Source organism: Gymnoscopelus braueri, assembly GCF_963280865.1.
Source record: "Gymnoscopelus braueri genome assembly, chromosome: 16".
NCBI lineage: Eukaryota > Metazoa > Chordata > Actinopteri > Myctophiformes > Myctophidae > Gymnoscopelus > Gymnoscopelus braueri.
Window position 1 is genome coordinate 673,686 of NC_137616.1, and position 20,847 is coordinate 694,532.

The 20,847-nt window shown below is 42.9% G+C and overlaps 1 protein-coding gene across 1 annotated transcript; it reads left to right on the top strand.

Annotated features, from left to right (window-relative positions):
- The first annotated feature begins 1,678 nt into the window (after positions 1 to 1,678).
- LOC308103719 (ankyrin repeat and SOCS box protein 2-like) lies at positions 1,679 to 18,891 on the top strand. The gene is made up of 9 exons (XM_080453848.1): positions 1,679 to 1,833; positions 1,919 to 2,242; positions 5,731 to 5,900; positions 6,384 to 6,539; positions 7,690 to 7,935; positions 9,578 to 9,749; positions 12,974 to 13,532; positions 17,251 to 17,410; positions 18,353 to 18,891. Exons 2-9 carry the CDS (start codon positions 1,929 to 1,931, stop codon positions 18,535 to 18,537), a joined length of 1,962 nt encoding a protein of 653 aa, XP_080309974.1. The 5' UTR covers positions 1,679 to 1,833; positions 1,919 to 1,928; the 3' UTR covers positions 18,538 to 18,891.
- Positions 18,892 to 20,847: the final 1,956 nt, after the last annotated feature.

Here is a 20,847-nt window from a genome sequence, read left to right on the forward strand (position 1 = left end):
ATGTCGCTTTAACGTCAACACAATGTTAAAACAGAGTGTTATAAATATAAAAATGATGAACTTGAAAAATGAACTGCGATGTTGAAAAGCATAAGGGCCGTCCACAGCAAACACTAGAACTATTAATATATTGTTTTAAAAATCATTTGAACTCAAGTGGTGGTGAACGACAGTTATATTTATAAACAAGATAAAGTGCTTGGTGTGGAAGGTCCTTAAGAGTGTAAGACTCTGTATTTTGTAAATCCATAACCTCCACTGGACCATGCATTTTGAAAACATTACATCCATTTTGACTGTTACGTATGTCTCATCATTAACAATTACACAAAATAATATTACACATCACAGCTTTTCACACAATAGAGCTTTAGCTCAAGGCATTTTACAATATTGAATGTATTATAATCAGTGGTGGAAAGTAACTAGTACATTTGCTCAAGTACTGTACTTACTTAGTACCATTGTGAGCTTGTAGATCTTCTATTTTCAGATTTACACATTTGGAAACTTGCAAAATGGGACATTCTGCATAGTGAGTACTTTTACTTTTGGTACTCTTAAGTATATTTTGATGCCAATACTTTTGTACTTTTACTTAAGTACATTTGGAATACCGGACTTTTACAGAGTATTATCTACATGATGGTATTGATTCTTTTACTCAAGTAAAAATGTGAGTAGTTCTTCCACCACTGATAATAATGTAAATGACGTTGGTCTGGGTTCAGCTCAGGCCCGGCATATGTTGTGCCGTGCGACCCAGTTGGCGTGCATTCAGCCAGGTGTCATCTTACTAAGTATGTATCCACATAAACACTGACTGAGCCAAGCTGACCTGTTATAAATAGAGATGGAGGTAGCTTCCTCCCAGTTACTGAATCTGTTTATCTATCTGCTGTCTGTCCCACTTTATTTGACCCCCGAAATGTTTTTTGTTGCTTTATTCGACACACACCTCTCCCATATACACCTATTCAACTCAGACCCCAGGTTACTATGTTAGACCTATGGAAAACACATGTCCCTGCTTCTGGTGACTGATATTCTCCTTCTAATGAATGTTAACCTGTTAACAATCCTGTATAATTTGCAAAAAAATGCCTACACACAGCATACCCAAAGTAAATTGATTGTTGTTCTTGAACCATTTGGAATAAAACATAATTATTTTATTTTTTTCCCTCAATACCAAATCTAAAAAATAGCAGATCTTGTGAGTTTGCAGATTGGCTACGTTCGCCAAATATTCATCCATAGGTTTGCAAACTACCTGGAATTTGTCTCTGTCGGGTGGAAACCTTCATGTCTTGAGACAACTTGTTGTGACTTTAATACCATTTTGTTGAATTGAATATGTCCAAAAGTGTGACTTTTCAGGATTCAAAATCAAAAAGTGCAAAAGTAGCAGATGTCCAAGCTTGATGTTTCGAGCTTGTGGATCTGCTACTTTTGATGCTTTTGCGTGACGCTGTAGTATGGTCAAGCAGGGTGTTCATTTACAAAAAAAACACAAAAAGTTAGAATATGGAGAGAATAATTCTGCCTGACGCCCAGAAAATTATAAAATCTCACTTCCCACAATCTTGCTTCCTTACTTCCTTCACAGTTACCAATTATTCTAATGAGCTCTGTTCCGTTTAGTGTAGCACAGTGCTTCTCATTTGGAATCCCCTCAAGGAACCATGAGGGTCCCTGGACCACACTTTGAGACCCGCTGGTGTAGCGGAATGTTTCCAGTGAGCCAACATGCACAATATCAGCACCCTGACTCTGTTTGACCAGAATGGAATAGAGCCTTGATTAGCATCGTTGGGAACACCTGTGAAGGAAGTAAGGAAGAGGCCCCATTTCTTGCCGATATGGCCACTGTGCCTAGAGCCTATTAGCATTAAAGCGTGTGTTTGTCTTCGTCCAGTGTCGGCGTCATGGACCCAGACGACTACAGCGCGTACAGCCATCTGTCTGATGGCGAGCTACTGCAGCTGGCCATAGAGCGAAGCCTCAACGACAAGCGCCACGCTACGCCCCCCGGCCCTGGACCGTCAGCCAATCAAACTCTCCACAGCAGCACGGAGAGGGATCCGAGCCCTGGACCCAGCAGACACGGTGGCTGCGGCGCCCCGTCGCCAACCAATCGAACACTCGTGCAGCCACCAGCAAACCCCGCCCCTCTGCGCTCTGATGGCCACCACGCCCCCACCTCGACCTCCCCGCACCATCTCTTCAAGAAACTCAAAAAGTAGGTACCCAGTGGATCGATCGATCAATCTTACATCTACTGATCGATCGATCAATCGATCAATCGATCAATGTATGCCTTGAGTGACAAGTGTGAAACGACGCATCACACTCCGTTGTTGAGTTTTAAAGGAGTAGTTCACCCAAAACATGACTTATTTTCTATCAATTACACAACCCATTTTTTTTTTTTTTTGTCGCATTCCTAGTAGTAGAGCGGTTTGGCACAAAAAATCGTTCACTTTTTGTAAGAAGGCTGAAACTTTCAGCATAGTAAATGCCATAACATAAATTTTCAGACGGGGAGGGAAGTCAGATCTGAGAGGTCAAATCTATTTAGTTGTAAATGATACTTTAAACGTTTTTCTACTGTGTTTGGTTCCAAATTTAAGTTGAACTTGTGGCCATTTTGGATTTGACCTCTCACGGTCCTCAGAGGTGAAATCTGACTTCCCTCCCCATCTGAAAATGAACATAATGGAATATACTAACTATGCTGAAAGTGTCACGCTTCTTACAAAAAGTGCACGATCTGCTCAAAAATGGGAGTTAAGCCGCTCTACTATAGGCCAATTATTGCCTTAAGAACGCGATAAAAAATCAAGGCTCATGGGCTGTTTAATTGATAGAAAATAAGATTTTGTTTTGGTGAACTACTCCTTTAAACCTTTAAAAAATCATACTGTCTGCAACTTGCCGACGTAAACAAGGAAGAGGATGTAGTCAGGTTACGCATCTCCGTGGTAACGGAATTTACTTTGTCTTCCCAACCAATCAGAGTGTGTGACAGAGGTGCACGGCAGGCACCCTCTGTGAAGGTCTAAATTCCGCCACACATTTTTGTCATTTTGACATCACTTTTATTGTGCGACCCATCCGGTTGACCTCCCTCCACAGGGAAGTCCCTTGATAGAACCAATCTCCTTGCTCCTAAATCTTCTTTTGCTTTAAACAGACAACCTATAGTTATGACAACCACATTTTCCAATCTCCCAACCCATTAAACAGGTGGTCAAAAAACACTGGCATATACTGTCCAGTGATCCTGTGGTAGGAAAAGCCTTTTCCACCCCCCCAATTTTTGCAAACAAGAGAGCAAACAATATAAGTGACAAACTAATAAAAAATGATGTGTATATTCAACCACAACACTTTTTACAACACCGTGTAAAGGTTGTATTAATTGTAATGCCATGATAATAGGAGACTCTTTTTCTCACCCTCATAATGGTAAAACAAAATTAAGCCAAAGGGAGAATTACATGTAAGACAAAATATGTAGTTTATCTTTTAAAGTGCCCTTGTGGTTTTTGCTATGTGGGAAAGACCAAAAGAGAATTGAAAACCAGAATTACGGAGCACAAGAGTAATGTTAGAAATAAAGATGAGAAGTCTCCAGTTGCCAGGCACTATAATATGGTTAAACATGACATATGTACACTAAGATTTTCAAGGTTTAGAAGTAGTCAACCCACTGAGAAGAGGTGGGGACAGAGACCGGGTTAAATACTGAGTTCCCTAAGGGATTGAATGAAGAATTATTATTGAATTGTTTCCTATGAAATGTTTTCTATGAATAGTTTTTTCTGGTTGTGGATTTTGTGGAAACTTTAAGAATATTTTTACTAAACAAATACTATGTGTAATGCTTAATGTAAACATTAATAGTACAATGAATTGTAAGTGAATTGTATTCACCATTGACACTATCGCATAGCTATATATGTCACATCCTGTTTGATGTATTCTAGTTTGAAACGCTGAGGAAGGCCGACGTGTCCGTTTCTCTAGATAGACCTGTTTGCTGCGGCTGTTCACCCTTAAAGAATAAATCAAGAATATAACTGAAGAGAGTGCGGATGTTCCTTTATAATAAGTCCTGACTTAAAGGGATATTTCACTTTCAAAAAAACTTTTGGTAATTTTATCATCTACTCAGGCCTTTGTGAACCCCCCAGACAGTTTTTAAGTTGCTTGATTCATTATTTAGATATTTGATATTCATTTTATCAGACACGCCCCCGTCCTATACAAACCCATTGTAACTTCAAACTTCATTTTAACGATGTTAGATTCATCAAAAACACCCGTCCTTGGTTCTGGTGACTCATGCTGCCCTCCTAATGCGTGAGGGGGCCGTGTTTTTTCAATTACTTTTTTCATTTATTTTTTATATATTTTTTGGAAAATGAAAAAAATAAAATACAATAAAAAAATTAAATAAAATAAATGAAAAAAGTAATCGGAAAAACACGGCCCCCTCACGCATTAGGAGGGCAGGGTGAGTACCAGAACCAAGGACGGGTGTTTTTGATGATCTAACATGGTTAAAATGGAGTTTTAAGTTACAATGGGTTTGTATAAGAAGGGGGCGTGTCTGATAACATGAATATCAAATATCTAAATAATTAATCAAGCAACTTAAAAACTGTCTGGGGGGTTCACAAAAGCCTGAGTAGATGATAAAATGACCAAAAGTGTTTTTGAAAGTGAAATATCCCTTTAACCTATTAAAACCGGGAAAGCATCTGTGTCATTTTAGATTTGAGCTATATATCGTCTCTGTCGGGTGGAAACCTTAAAACTGTCTTAGCTGAGAGAGAGATGAATCAGGGACCGCCACTATATCGATCCTTGTGTAGCAGATTAAAGACACAAAAGGGACACTGACGGGTACAAGCAGCGAAATGCTGTTGGGACTTGTCCCACAGATTTCGCTACATATAACAAAACATGTATTAAAGCAAGAACATAAAAGAGTATAAATTATATATGTACACACACACACACACACACACACACACACACACACACACACACACACACACACACACACACACACACACACACACACACACACACACACACACACACACACACACACACACACACACACAGTGATAGGGCTATACACCAGTGGTGTAAAGTAGGCTAACTAAGTAGATTTACTTCTCTGGAGAATTTCCAAATTTTAGTTACCATTTATTTTGTAGATTTTCATTATTATTATAAAGCATATAGTACATTTACTACCACTTCAGCCTTATTTAAACTTTGGCCATTTGAAAAAAGCCTATCTACAAGCTCACAACATGTCGCGATGCGGCGTGTTGTGAGCTTGTGATCTGCTATTTTCAAAACATTTTCATATATTTTAGACATGATAACTTTTGTGAAACAGGACATTCTGCATTACTTTTGGTTCTTTAAGTATATTTTGATGGCAGTACTTTTACTCAAGTAATTTTTTATTTGAGTATTTCTGCATTGCAGTATTGTTACTTTTACTTAAGTAAAACATTTGAGTACTTTTTCCACCACTGCTATACACTAATACGTAGATACTTGTCTTGGACGGGCACAGTAACTTATCATAGTGTGTGTGTGTGTGTGTGTGTGTGTGTGTGTGTGCGTGCGTGCGTGCGTGCGTGCGTGCGTGCGTGCGTGCGTGCGTGCGTGCGTGCGTGCGTGCGTGCGTGCGTGCGTCAGAGAGCTCAGCTACCTGCAGAGCGTGATCAGAAGTGGCGACACCGAGGCATTGACGTGCCTAGTGAAGAGGAACTGCAGCACTCTGACTGAACCCGACGATGAGGGCTGGATCTCTCTGCATGAGGCTGCCTGCTGTGGAGCACTGCACTGTCTGACCATACTCACTACAGGTAGAAACACTGCACTGTCTGACCATACTCACTACAGGTAGAAACACTGTCTGACCATACTCACTACAGGTAGAAACACTGTCTGACCATACTCACTACAGGTAGAAACACTGATGCTTTTTCATGGATTGATGTCTTTATTGATCATGAAATACAATTATATTTATTATTATTATTACAACATACATTAGCCACTTCAGCCCTATATACATTTCTGCCATTTGAAAATAGCCGATCTACAAGCTCACAATGCGTCGCATCGCGACGCATTGTGAGCTTGTAGATCTGCTATTTTCTAATGATGTTCATACATTTGACATTCTTACATTTGACATTCTGCATAATTTTGGTACTTTAAGTACTTTTTTTTTCTTTTGTACTTTTACTCAAGTACATTTTGAATTCCGGACTTTTACTTGTAGTTTTTCCATATTGCATTATTGGTAAAAAAAATTGTGTACTTTTTCCACCAATGGCTGCTAGCTTACCCCAGCCTGGTCAACAAACGCGCCAGACAGGGCCAGACGCCTCTGGCTTTGGCCGCTGCCTATGAGCGAGTGGCGTGTGTGGAGTTACTGCTGGAGTGTGGAGCCGACCCCAACATCACCAACACAGACCGAGAGACACCCCTGTTCACAGGTAGGCAAGGCAAGGCAAGGCCATTTCATTTGAATAGAAACATTTCAACAACAAGGCAATTCAATGTGCTGTACACGGAACATCAAGCAAAGGAGAAACACATTTATAATGATAACACTATAGGACTGACACGCACCTGTTACTGACACATATAATGGAAGAATTAGACTGACTGACTGACTGACTGACTGACTGACTGATTGATTCAATGGTAATTTAATTTAATTAAGTAATCAATCTAACAGATTAACTAAATCTAAAATTCTCACTCAGTCTCACTGACACTAATCTCTCAAGAACAGATTCTGCTCTCCGTTTGAATCTGTCGGGGGGTTCGTCATAACGTATACGCACTGACCTACAAGTGGGCGAGCCTTCAGATCAGGAAGCAGGCCGCGCTTTACCCAATCAAATGTAGTGGGCGGGATTTACTGTCTGTGCTCTGCTTCCCACTGAAAACAAACCGAAACTCATTTAACAATAGCGTCCTCGGAGCAGACAACCACGGAAACATATTCACATTTTAACTTGCTCTTTCATCATAGAAACAAGTGGGCTTATAACCAAAACGATCCATGTTCTCTGGGAGAAGTTGTGTTAGTGTTCCGTGTAGAAATATTGTTTTTGGGAATGAAAATATAGTCGCACCACCGGAAGTGAAAGGCTGAAGGCAGACCAAAACCCAGGTTTCCTTGCGCACGGGTCCACCATATAGCCACTCCCAGAGCCAAGTGAAAGAGTAAAAAACAGTAGAGGACGCTGTTTTTCCTTTTTATTTGGCGATGGGTTCCCAGATTGCACTGACACTGACACTGAGCATATATATATATATATATATATATATATATATATATATACATATATATATATATATATATATATATTCGTATACAGTCGTAGTGGAGTATAGCAGGTTCAGATTGTTAAAGGGATAGTTCACCCAAAAAATTAGTTTTTGTCACATTCCTAAGCCAATAATTTGATGACCAGCGGACTGGTAGGCAACGGTTCCTGTAGGAGACACAAAGGAGACTCTTTGTGTGTACTACCGGAACCGCTGACAGTCATCCATGGGGTGACTAATCGATCAAAAAAAGTCATTTTGGGGGTGAGATATCCCTTTAACCCTGTGCATGCTGCCGTGTTTCAGCGTGTGAGAGTCCTAACATCCACGTTGTGGAGCTGCTGGTCAGGGCGGGAGCGTCGGTGAACAGGGGCTGCGTCCAGGGCAACACTCCGCTCCACGAGGCGGCGCGGCTCGATTCCCTGGACATCTGCAGCAGGCTGCTGGAGGCCGGAGCCCACCTGCACGCCGCCAACGTCTACGGGATCCAACCGCTGTTCATCGCCGCGCAGCACGGATACGCCAGAGTCGTCCGTTTCCTCGTGGAAAACGGTTTGTTCACTTTGTTGTGCAATCTTTTTTTGAAAACCTCTAAAAAAAGGGTATTTATTAAATAAAGTACATAAAATAATTAAATATTCAAATATGTTTTGACACAGAATCAAATGTTTTATGGTCATGATTCACCAGGAGCCTGGATGGCTTGGTTCCAGGCTGAAAATAATAAATATAAATATCTTTGGAAATTTCTATGGGAAAAATGAATAATAAATTCTGACCAAATTCTGAGGTGGAGTCTGAAGAGGTGAGTGCTAGGGGGTGAGGTGGAGTCTGAAGAGGTGAGTGCTGGGGGGTGAGGGGGAGTCTGAAGAGGTGAGTGAAGAGGTGAGTGCTAGGGGGTGAGGTGGAGTCTGAAGAGGTGAGTACTAGGGGGTGACGTGGAGTTTGAAGAGGTGAGTGCTAGGAGGTGAGGGGGAGTCTGAAGAGGTGAGTGCTAGGAGGTGAGGTGGAGTCTGAAGAGGTGAGTGCTAGGGGGTGAGGGGAGTCTGAAGAGGTGAGTGCTAGGGGGTGAGGTGGAGTCTGAAGAGGTAAGTGCTGGGGGGTGAGGTGGAGTCTGAAGAGGTGAGTGCTAGGGGGTGAGGTGGAGTCTGAAGAGGTGAGTGCTGGGGGGTGAGGGGGAGTCTGAAGAGGTGAGTGAAGAGGTGAGTGCTAGGGGGTGAGGTGGAGTCTGAAGAGGTGAGTGAAGAGGTGAGTGCTAGGGGGTGAGGGGGAGTCTGAAGAGGTGAGTACTAGGGGGTGACGTGGAGTTTGAAGAGGTGAGTGAGGAGGTGAGGGGGAGTCTGAAGAGGTGAGTGCTAGGGGGTGAGGTGGAGTCTGAAGAGGTGAGTGCTAGGGGGTGAGGTGGAGTCTGAAGAGGTGAGTGCTAGGGGGTGAGGTGGAGTCTGAAGAGGTGAGTGCTAGGGGGTGAGGTGGAGTCTGAAGAGGTGAGTGCTAGGGGGTGAGGTGGAGTCTGAAGAGGTGAGTGAAGGAGGTGAGTGCTAGGGGGTGAGGTGGAGTCTGAAGAGGTGAGTACTAGGGGGTGACGTGGAGTTTGAAAAGGTGAGTGCTAGGAGGTGAGGGGGAGTCTGAAGAGGTGAGTGCTAGGGGGTGAGGTGGAGTCTGAAGAGGTGAGTGCTAGGGGGTGAGGGGAGTCTGAAGAGGTGAGTGCTAGGGGGTGAGGTGGAGTCTGAAGAGGTAAGTGCTGGGGGGTGAGGGGGAGTCTGAAGAGGTGAGTGAAGAGGTGAGTGCTAGGGGGTGAGGTGGAGTCTGAAGAGGTGAGTACTAGGGGGTGACGTGGAGTTTGAAGAGGTGAGTGCTAGGAGGTGAGGGGGAGTCTGAAGAGGTGAGTGCTAGGGGGTGAGGTGGAGTCTGAAGAGGTGAGTGCTAAGGGGTGAGGGGAGTCTGAAGAGGTGAGTGCTAGGGGGTGAGGTGGAGTCTGAAGAGGTGAGTGCTAGGGGGAGAGGGGGAGTCTGAAGATGTGAGTCTTAAGATTACGGTGGAAAATTGGAGTCCCAAACTCTCCACAATATGCATACAAATATGCCCATATATGGAGATCAGTCCTTGTCCCTTTTATGCTCATATATGGAGATCTCTGTATCTGTCAGCCCTTGTCCCTGTTTTCACGGTTCACTGTGTTCTATTGTGTGTTCAGGTGCTGATATTAACGGTGCTGCATCTGACGGTGCAACGCCGCTCTATGAAGCATGTAAGAATGGTCATGTGTCCACCGTGGAGCTGCTCCTGTCTCTCAAAGCAGACGTCAATAGATCCACCAAGTCTGGTCTTCTGCCCATCCATGTGGCTGTGCAGAAAGCTCACACACGGTCAGAACACTATGAAAACAAGCCTAAAAGAAGCGACTATAGGCCACATGAGCACTTCAAACCGATATATGTCGGCTATTAAACGATGTGCATATTTATATATGTTGGCTATTAGCATACGCCCCTTGCGCCATCCTAAATCCCCAAATAGTGGATTTAGCCAGTCTGGACTAAAATAGAGCTAGTGTTTGACCTTACTCGTGCTGTTTTGCATTTTTGTCTAATAACATATTCAATCAATCAATATTCAATTAAAAAAACAGTTAAATATAGGCCGTAAATGGTTAATTATTAATGCATTTTTGTTAGCTTGGGTCCCGGGCATACACCAAATATCTCTTTTAGGTCTTGAACTAAAAAGTGTGGGAAACACTGATATATAGCATCAAGCATTTCTGCGTTGAGTTGGCCCAGAACCATTGAGATGTCTGGACTAGCCAACTTGAGCTAATTAGATAATAAATACCAGCCAGAAAAACTAAACTTTGCTTAAAGGGATATTTTACTTTTTTTTTTAAATGTAATTTTGTCGTCTACTCAGGCTTTTGGGAGCACCCCGGACAGTTTTTAAGTTGCTTGATTCAGTATTTAGATATTTGATATTCATTTTACCAGACACGCCCCCTTCCGATACAAACCCATTGTAACTTCAAACTCCATATTAACCATGTTAGATTCATCCGAAACACCCGTCCTTGGTTCTGGTGACTAATATTGTCCGTATACGTGAGGAGACTGTGTATTTCAATTACTTTTTCCATTTCATATTTTTTTCTGGGGAAAAAAAATTTCTAAATAAAAATGAATAAAAAAAACACGGTCCCCTCACGTATTAGGAGGGCAGGATGAGGCACCAGAACCAAGGACGGGTGTTTTTGATGTATCTATCATGTTAAAAATGTTGTTTGGGTTTGTATAGGAAGGGGGCATGTCTGATAAAATGTATATCAAATATCTAAATACTGAATCAAGCAACTTAAAAACTGTCTGGGGGGCTCACAAAAGCCTGAGTAGACGTGAAGTATACCTTTAAACTTATAACTAAAGATATCCGCTTTTTTGTCACTTAAAAACTGTCTGGGGGGCTCACAAAAGCCTGAGTAGACGTGAAGTATACCTTTAAACTTATAACTAAAGATATCCACTTTTTTGTCATTTTCACATTAGCTACTATGTATTAAAAACAATAAATAGCACAATGATCCAGTGGTGTAAAGTACATTTACTCAAGTAATGTACTTAACTTTTTTTTTGCTTTACTAGAGTATTTCCAATTTTCTACTCCACTACATCTCAGAGGAAAATATTGTACTTTTACTCCACTACAATTATTTGAAAACTTGAGTTACTAGTTACTTTGTAGATTTTGATTATTATTACAAAACATGCATAACCACTATGCATACTTAGATTATTTGAAAATAGACGATCTGCAAGCTCACAACGCTTCGCAAAGCGATGCGTTCTGAGCTTGTAGATCAGCTATTTTCAAAGCATTTTTATACATTTGTAAACCTGTGAAATGGGACATTCTGCAACATGAGTACTTTTACATTCAGTACTTAATTATATTTTACTCAAGTAGATTTACCAGACTTTTATTTGTAACAGAGTATTTCTACATTGCGGTATTGGTACTTTTACTTAAGTACAAATGTGAGTACTTCTCCCACCACTGCAAGGATCCCCTACAGCACTCCCAAGGTGACATGCCCTCCTCTACCCCCTGTACACACACGACTGCACAGCCCACGCACAACTTCGATGTCATCACCAAGTACGCTAACGACATGACAGTGAGAGGCCGGATTGTCAACAATGAGGAGCCTGCCTACAGGGATGAGGTCAGATATTTGGCACTCTGGTGACAGCAAAACAACCTCGCCCTCAACGTTACCAAGACCAAAGCGCTGATCGTGGACTCCAGGAGGCCAATACCTCCAAAAAGTTAGCGACACCCGCAGCCACAATACTAGAGGGAGCGTAAACAACGATCTGGTACCACCCACCCATAAAACAAACATAAATTGAAAACCGTAAATTCTCCTTCTACAGCACTGCCACCCAGGTGTGGAATAGTCTGACCCCATGCCTCAAAAAATGCTGTTCGCTGGGCTCATTTAAAACAGCCCTGAAAATTCACCTTTCAGGAGGCCAAAAGGGGAGGTAGAACCACTTCTCCCTTAGACAGACGACCCCCCCTTCCTTTGACTCTCATCCCCCCCAGCCCCATTGTTTTTTCTGACTCATTACATATAGTGTTTTTTTCTGTATTTTGTGATGATATTGAACTGTTTGGTGCTACTATATCTGTTTATGAATTGAATACCAAGGACCTCAATGGAAACAAGACTGCAAAGACCTTTTTGGACGAAGTGTTTTTAACTACTTGTTTTAAACTGCTGTTTTTACATTTCTGCCTAATAAAATATTCAATCAATCAATCAAAAGGAGAGAGCAAGCCCTTATATTCATTGATGGTGTCGCAGCGGAAAGGGTCGGTGAGTTTAAGCTCTTCAGTGTACACACTGTTGAGGACCTCAAGTGGGGAACACACCAATCATGTGAGGCACAAGGCTCAGCAGCGAATATACTGGATCCGCCATCTGAACACGTTCTGAGCGGGCCCCTGCATCCTCAGGTCGTTCTACAACAGCTCCATTGAAAGCATCCTCCGCCAGCGAATGGAAAGCCCTACAGAGGGTGGTGCGGTCGGTGATGCAAGCTGCTTCCAGGAATAACTCCCCATAGGAGAAGCGGTGCCGTAGTCATTGCTCATCGTATCATAGAGGACACTCACCACCAGAGCCACAATCTGTATACTGTATGCCGCTACCACAGACTACTTTCCAACATGGATAACTACTATACAGGCCTTTATATTACTATAAAAGCCTGTGTGCCCCATCTGTCACTGTTCTAGTGTTGCACCTGCACCTCATGTCTAACCCCAAGTATATACCGGCTACTATTTATGTTTAGTTTTTTTGTCTTTTTGACCTGTTTCTATCCTGTGCTTTTCTCCAGGTTCTAGCCACCCTCCCTTTTATGAAAACTATAACATGATCGAGCTTGCACAAAAACACAATTTCACCCACTTCTTTTCACCTGTAAAACTGTGATGTGACAATAAAGTTTATTCTGAATCTGATTCTGATTCTACAGGAGTGAAATCACACTTTCTGTTTTCCTGTGGTTTTCACGTCTGCTTTTCTTTCCTTCAGCGTTGTGTCCCTGCTGATCCCCGTCACTAGCCGGAGGACAATCACGAGTAGCGGCATCAGCCCGCTGCACATCGCCGCAGACCTCAACTGCGATGACATCATAGAACTTCTCCTGGAGGCGGGATTCGACCCCAACAGCCAGCTGTCTAAAAAGCGATGCATCTACGAGGACAAACGCAGCACGGCGCTCTACTTCTCCGTCTACAACAGCAACCTGGAAGCCGCTGAGATCCTGCTGGAGGCTGGAGCCAACCCCAACCTGGACCTGTTCAACCCCCTGCTGGTTGCCGTCAGGAGAGGCTCTATGGAGATGGCGTCCCTCCTCCTGAAGTTCGGAGCTGACGTCAATGCCTCCATCTCCACCCAGCCCTCTGCATTTCCCTCTGTGGTGCTCCTTAGCATGGACCACCTCCCCATGCTCAAACTGCTGATGGACCATGGCTGCAACGCTCGCTCCTGTTTCACCTGTGTTCACGACAGTGAGACTCATCCCACACAAACGCAGAGTGAAGAAGAGCAGAGGAACACGAATCATGCTGCTCCACAGAGACGTCTGCAGGTGAGACCGGTGTCATGTTTCTATTCTAGCTCACTCTTCAAATTATGGCAAAAATACATTGTTTTGATGTTGTTGCAATTGATAATCCACCAAACTATTTACAATTTAGGCTTTTAGCAGACGTTCTTATCCAGAGACTTACAAGTAAGCAGAGCAAGCATTGACAACAAACAACACGGTAAATAGTCACGCAAGTAGAGTGAAAAGACAACAATGTAGTGCCTCAAAGAAACTAGGACACCAGGTAAACAATGAACCTACCATGTGTCCAAACAGCATGCTATATAAATATTATTCTTAACATTTGTCGTCAAGAAAAACAAATGTGACACATGAGAATAAGTAACCAACATACATCTGCATAGTAAACTAAGATCTATTGAACAAATGTGACAAGAAGGGATTCCAAGGACAGATGAGTGCTAGAGGTTGAGGTGGAGTCTGAAGAGGTGTGTTGGTTCCAGTTTGGGAACCAGGAGGGAGAAGAGTCTAGGACGTGTGGAGCATTGTACTCTTTGTTTTAGGGAAGGCTCAAACTGCCTACCTGTGTTAGCTGATATAAGTGAGCTGGAAGGGTTGTAGGGTTTGATCATGTCCTGAAGATACGGGACGGGTGGCATGCCTTTGGTTGCCTTGTAGGCCAACACCAGCGTTTTGTACTGGGTGCAGGCAGAAATTGGACCCAATGAAGGGAGCAAAAAAGGGAGAGACGTGTAAAATACCAAATGTGCTGGAGATTGGGGAGTGACCGGAGTGACCGGATCTAGGAAACGTCTGTACCTGCATCATTCTGTTTCAGCATCCGCTGATGTTGTTGAAGATGAAGGACATGTCTGGGCATGTCCAAGTGCCATGTCTACCAGAGTAAAAAGATCTGGGGACCGTTATGTGAAATAGCAGGTGAAGGTGGTTACTTTCAACCCAGTCGCTGGCAAAAGAGCCATTTCAGTCAGTGCTCGAGTACAACCATTTGATTTGTTTCTATATTTGAAATCCATGCGTTAAATGAGTTCAGAAGGATGGTGGGGAGGGAGGATATGTCCAACTCAGCAGGTGGTGGTTTGTAGAGGGCTTCTATACGGTGCAACATTCAATGGCAGAGTTGGCTGGAGATTGCTGGAGGGCTATTGCATTTATTCCCTGAATGGTATAGCAGGTAATGCCGTGCTTCACAATAAACACGGCATATAAAGCTGATGAGGTCGAAGCCATCGATAGCTTGTCTTCATTAACAAAGTGGGTCTCTTGTAGCAGCAGTATGTTCGCCTGAAGTTGGTTGTCAATGTTCTGGATGAGATCACGCTTCGACCATGTCAGGTTCAATTGCAATAAACACACTTCGGTTTTAGCCATGAGGGTTTTGTTGATGGGGTTCACATGACGCCTAGTGGGTACTGTTTGAGAATGGAGAGCTGTTGATGTAGATCAGTGTAGATCTTCTGTGACTGGTTTTGTTGAATTGGTCGGGATCGTCAAGATAATCAGAATCCATAGCATGGCCACCAAGTGCAGGTACCAGTATTGAGTCTGTAACCCTGTCCCTATCTCTGTCCCCAAGAAAGTAGACCAATCACAGCAAACCACCCAACTCAGCTAACACTGCTACACCAATCACAGTCCCCACAATATCCGACCTGGTATACCATGCTGCTAAGCTCACGTTAGCACATCTTTTGTGCTTCATTCACAAATTACACTCCTACTGTAGTAACTTGCACAGGGAAGCCGGGCCGTTAATAGACCTTGTTTTGTTTTAATAATTCACATTGAGTCAATAGATCAACGGGCAGCACGGACCATACTGCTTAGGCTTCAGGCAGCAATCTATCATATAGAACAAAAACGTTCTTGTCTCCACCAGGCCGAAAGGAATAGCGAGAGAGTATGTTTTGCCCCCTGTCCGTCCGTCCGTCCGTGTGTGTGTGTCCGTGTGTCATTCTGTCTGTGTACAGCTAATCTCCGGCACTGTTGGCTTGATCGCAGCGAAACTGTGCACACACACTCCCTGGATGCCACAGCAGAACCTGTGCCCCAAAATTTTCACATGGGCCTTTTATAGCGCCACCAGGAGGCCGATTTGTACCAAAAAAAATTTTTGACCAGTGCTCCTACAGATTTTATCCAAAAATCCCACAAATCGGTACACAGTATCTCTATAGTCATTAAACAAAACAGGTCTTTCAAATTTTGCACATACATTCCCATTAGGCCGAGGAAGAAATGCCACTTGAAATGTTTCAAAATAGCTTCATGGTGGCGCTATAACAGGGCGATTCGTGTTTTTACCTATAACTGCGCCAATCTGTGTAAAACTTTGTATGCACACCCTCTAGAGGCCAAGGAAAAACCTTTCACCTGCATTTTTAACATTTGCCTTTTATAGCGCCACCAGGAGGCCGACTTATGTAAAACATTCTTTTGCAATTAAGCCTAAAGATTTGATCAAAATTTCACGCAAATCGGTACACATGATCTCTATAGTCATGTGATCAAGACGGATCTGTTTGATTTTTAATATTCCATCCTGATTGGCTAAGATTGACATCTAAAGTTTGCAGGAGTGGCCCGTTTTGAACAAAATGCCACAAATTGCGGTGAAACTTTGCACGCACATTTGCACTACGTTCAGAAACAAATGCCACCCTTTTAACATTGCCCTATTATAGCGCCACCAGGAGGCCGATTTTTGCAACACTTTTCTTTTTTATATTACTCATACAAATTGTGTCCAAACATCATGCAAATCGGTACACATTATCTCTATAGTCAAGTGATCAAGTTCCGTCCGATTTTTCATATTCCATCCTGATTGGCAAATTTCGAACATTGCTGGCCCATATTAACCTACCTGACCTGGCGGAGACCTGTGCTCCGAGGAGCACTTTTTCTAGTTGTACACATGACATTGTGCTTCAGCTCTCTATGGCAGAAAAAACACGACAAACATGACACAGTCAGGAAGCAGCATGGCATCTTTTCAAACACATTCCTGTCCTCAGAACACAGGTAAAATTGGTAAGGCGCGTTCCTGCACCGATCTTCCTAATCACTTGAATCGCTCTACTTTGGTCGCGCCGGTCAGCGCTGGTGGGGGGGAAGCGAGCGTTGTCTCAGTTGAAATTTTCCAACAGGAGCGAAGATACAGAGGCCACGGACCGCTTCGTTCGTGTTGCCCCGTTCACCTCGTTCGCAAAACATTACGCCAAGTCGGGTCTCTGCGTCGACTTAATAGTAAAGTAATCGTGCCACTCAAAGACATATTTCTCTGCTGTCAGTAACCTGCTAACTCAAAATGTTCATTTTCAGGAAATGACAAAAAGTGGAGTTAGGAGGTTTTGTTCATCATTGATAAGAACAGCTAAATGGACCTCCAAGCTCACAATGAGGTTGGAGGTCAAAAGGGGGTGGAGCCTGCAGTCAGCAAAACCAGCTAACTCCACCCCCCTTTGCTGGACTTTTTGCTGGTTTAGCAGAAAGTTTGAGGATCCAATGGAGTTAGCTGGTTTTGTCAGAAGCACCTTTTAATACTTTTCATTGGTTCAATATTTTTTTAATCAACACACAGACGTAAAGGGTGTTCAATAGCACAGATTTATGGAAACAAATGCAAAAGCGGAAACATTTAGTTGGTTTCTGCCGGACAGCAACGATTTGATCTTTCAGTGGGAACGCGCCTTTAGGCTTACACTGTGTTTTCTATCCTATCTATATTGTCTAGTTCTGTGACGCTGTGTCCAAGCCGTCCATCAGTTCTTGGGGCCTCGTGGGGCCTCTCATTTCTCTGCTGTTAAACTACGTCAGCCACGTCAGGCTATGTTCCAGACTGATGGAACATCTGGTCTCTTCTCCACTCTGCACCGAAATCAAGATCAAAGCAGGTACAATTATTATCTTGTCTCCAATGAAACAGACAGTGTAGGAGAGATAGACAGTAGGACGGCTGAGAGAGACAGACAGTGTAGGAGAGACAGACAGTAGGACAGCTGAGAGAGACAGACGGTGTAGGAGAGACAGACAGTAGGACAGCTGAGAGAGACAGACAGTGTAGGAGAGACAGACAGTTGGACAGCTGAGAGAGAGACCCTGTAGGAGAGACAGATTGTTAAACAAGGCATGACCACCGCTTCATCTCTCATCAGGCTGGTCTTGGACTTTTGCTTGCTGTGGATTATACCAGTGAAAGTGACAATTTGTGGACTATGTGGTTGAACTTGATCCACACTGATACTCTGCACCTTAATGTCTATCATGAACAGTATATACCAGCTGCTATGCTCATGCAACTTATGTTAAACCTCATGTACTGTAGTGATGGATATGCTATGTGTAAATATGTAGATACTCTCTGTTTTTTATACTTTGTTTCTTTTCCCTTTTATATTTTTCTCTTTCTGTAAACAAATAAAATAATGGAGCACAAAAACTGATTTCACCCACTGTTTTACACCTGTAAACCTATGATACCACAATACAAATGATTCTGAGAGAGAGAGAGACAGTGTTGGGAGAGACAGGCAGTAGGAAAGCTGAGAGAGGGCCAGTGTAGGAGAGACAGACATAGGACAGCTGAGGAGACAGACAGTAGAAGTGGGAGCTGATTCTAGATCAGCTGAGTACATGCAATTGTTGGCCCTTTTCAAGAGTTAGTTAAAATGATCTGACATACAGCTTTTATGGTGTGTGTGTGTGTGTGTGTGTGTGTGTGTGTGTGTGTGTGTGTGTGTGTGTGTGTGTGTGTGTGTGTGTGTGTGTGTGTGTGTGTGTGTGTGTGTGTGTGTGTGTGTGTGTGTGTGTGTGTGTGTGTGTGTGTGTGTTTACAGTGCCTCCTCATCCTCTCATGCAGCTGTGCAGATTGAGGATCAGACATCTGGTTGGTGTTGGCAGGTTAAAGTTCCTCAGGGATTTAGATCTTCCTTCCAGACTCATCAAGTTTCTCTGCTATGAAGAGGACTGTTGTTCACTGGACCTCAATTTATCCCTTGAGCAAGCAGGCAGCCTCTATTAGCTCAATGGTCAAAATCTCAGCACTTGCGTAGGAAACCAGGTTCAGATCCGGGGTAGAAGAGGAAAGTTATATAGTGCAGCTTTTAAGTCTGCAGAGTTTAAGTGGTTCAACAAACCGCTGGTTTAAACTAGCTCTGGTGCAGGAGTTCTCCTTTATGCAACTGTACATTATACCCATTGACCCGTTTGCACAGTGTCTACACTTTAGTAAATATAGACACTATACTTTTGCTACTCTAAAATAAAGACGGTCTGAAGGCATGGAAAGCCTATTGGCCGCAGTGGGAAGTCTCTCAGACCCCCACTTTTTGTGCAAAATCCACTTTTTGGCCAGAAAATAAAATATATCCACCAGACAGATTACGCCACCTATCTGTTCAATGGCTTTTTCCAATGATCAGATCTGTAGGTGGGAACTGGGTCAACGTGGAAAATACCTGTAGTCGCATAGCGTTGAGGAGAATTCCTAATGCTATGGACTAGAGGTAGTTTAAACTAGTGGTCACTTAAAGGGATAGTTCACCCCCAAAATTACCTTTTTTCTATCGATTAGTCACCCCATGGAGACTTGAATTCATGGATATTTTTTTGTTTTTGTCGCATTCCTAAGCCAATAATGACCGGCAGCGGTTCCGGTAGGAGACACAAAGAGTCTCCTTTATGTGTCCCACCGGAACCGCTGCCTACCGGTCCACTGGTCATCAAATTATTGGCTTAGGAATGCGCAAAAACAAATCCATGAATTCAAGTCTCCATGGAATGACTTTTTTGTAGTCTTCTTTCTGATGTACATATTACGTGTGCCTTCTGCTTCTTTGCACATTTGACACGGCTGCTAAAGAGAAAGATACAGGATTATTTCACGCCTCTGCTCTTATTGTGCTTTTGTTAGATTGTTTTATTTGATTGAAGTGTAATCTAATACTTTTGTATAATATGGATTATTTGTACCTGATGATGTTATTTATTGTCGATGTATGATAATTACTCAGCCCTCTTAATGTAGGGTGCTCTGGTTGAGGACACACTCACCTGTGTCCTTCCCTATAAATGTGAGGTTCATTCTGTTTCATGCCAAACCCTGAAGAACACCTTAGTGGTCGAAACATTGGTGAATAAATGTATGACTGCATCGTGGCTATGAGTGTGCGGCCTCTTCTTTTACCTTCAGTCTTTTGCACCGTGGTCTGCAGTAGAGATGTACCGATACCATTTCTTTCTTCCTTCTTGATACCGATTCCCATAGACTGTAAAAAGAATGGACAGCATTACGCCCATAGACTCTACAGACTGTAAATGAAGCCTATTTTTTAGCAATTTCAAATCCGCCATCTTTCTATATCGCGTCATATCCTGTGCAACCGGAAATGAATGCTATTGGTTGGGTATGTCAATCAAGAGCGGGGATGGGCAATGAACGCTATTGGTTGTGTAGCTTGTCAATAAAATATCCCGCTCCTCCTAGAGCATACCCTACTAATCATCCTAATCATCCATTTGAAAATAAATGGGACCATCATTTACCGAAATGCATATCATGGTGATTGAAAGAAGACTTCAAACTAGCGTCTGGAAGCATATAGTATTTATGACAATGTTTATTAAGGTAACAAAATCAAGTCTAAAGTTTGGCAAAAACCCACCCACTTGCATTGAGTTATTTGAGAGTTATTGTTTCTGACACCAGCAGGGGTAAAACAGCAAAACTGAAGGCTCTTGTCTCCACCAGGCCGAAAGGAATAGCGAGAGAGTATGTTTTGCCCCCTGTCCGTCCGTCCGTCCGTGTGTGTGTGTCCGTGTGTCATTCTGTCTGTGTACAGCTAATCTCCGGCAATAAATAACAGGGCGATTCGTGTTTTTACCTATAACTGCGCCAATCTGTGTAAAACTTTGTATGCACACCCTCTAGAGGCCAAGGAAAAACCTTTCACCTGCATTTTTAACATTTGCCTTTTATAGCGCCACCAGGAGGCCGACTTATGTAAAACATTCTTTTGCAATTAAGCCTAAAGATTTGATCAAAATTTCACGCAAATCGGTACACATGATCTCTATAGTCATGTGATCAAGACGGATCTGTTTGATTTTTAATATTCCATCCTGATTGGCTAAGATTGACATCTAAAGTTTGCAGGAGTGGCCCGTTTTGAACAAAATGCCACAAATTGCGGTGAAACTTTGCACGCACATTTGCACTACGTTCAGAAACAAATGCCACCCTTTTAACATTGCCCTATTATAGCGCCACCAGGAGGCCGATTTTTGCAACACTTTTCTTTTTTATATTACTCATACAAATTGTGTCCAAACA

What these genes read in the sequence shown, in the direction of transcription:
- LOC308103719 (XM_080453848.1), top strand. Translation starts at nt 1,929, where the DNA reads ATGGACCCAGACGACTACAGCGCGTACAGCCATCTGTCTGATGGCGAG. An exon ending in CTCTTCAAGAAACTCAAAAA is followed by an intron (nt 2,243 to 5,730) that starts GTAGGTACCCAG and finishes TGCGTGCGTCAG; the next exon opens with AGAGCTCAGCTACCTGCAGA. An exon ending in CGAAATCAAGATCAAAGCAG is followed by an intron (nt 17,411 to 18,352) that starts GTACAATTATTA and finishes GTGTGTTTACAG; the next exon opens with TGCCTCCTCATCCTCTCATG.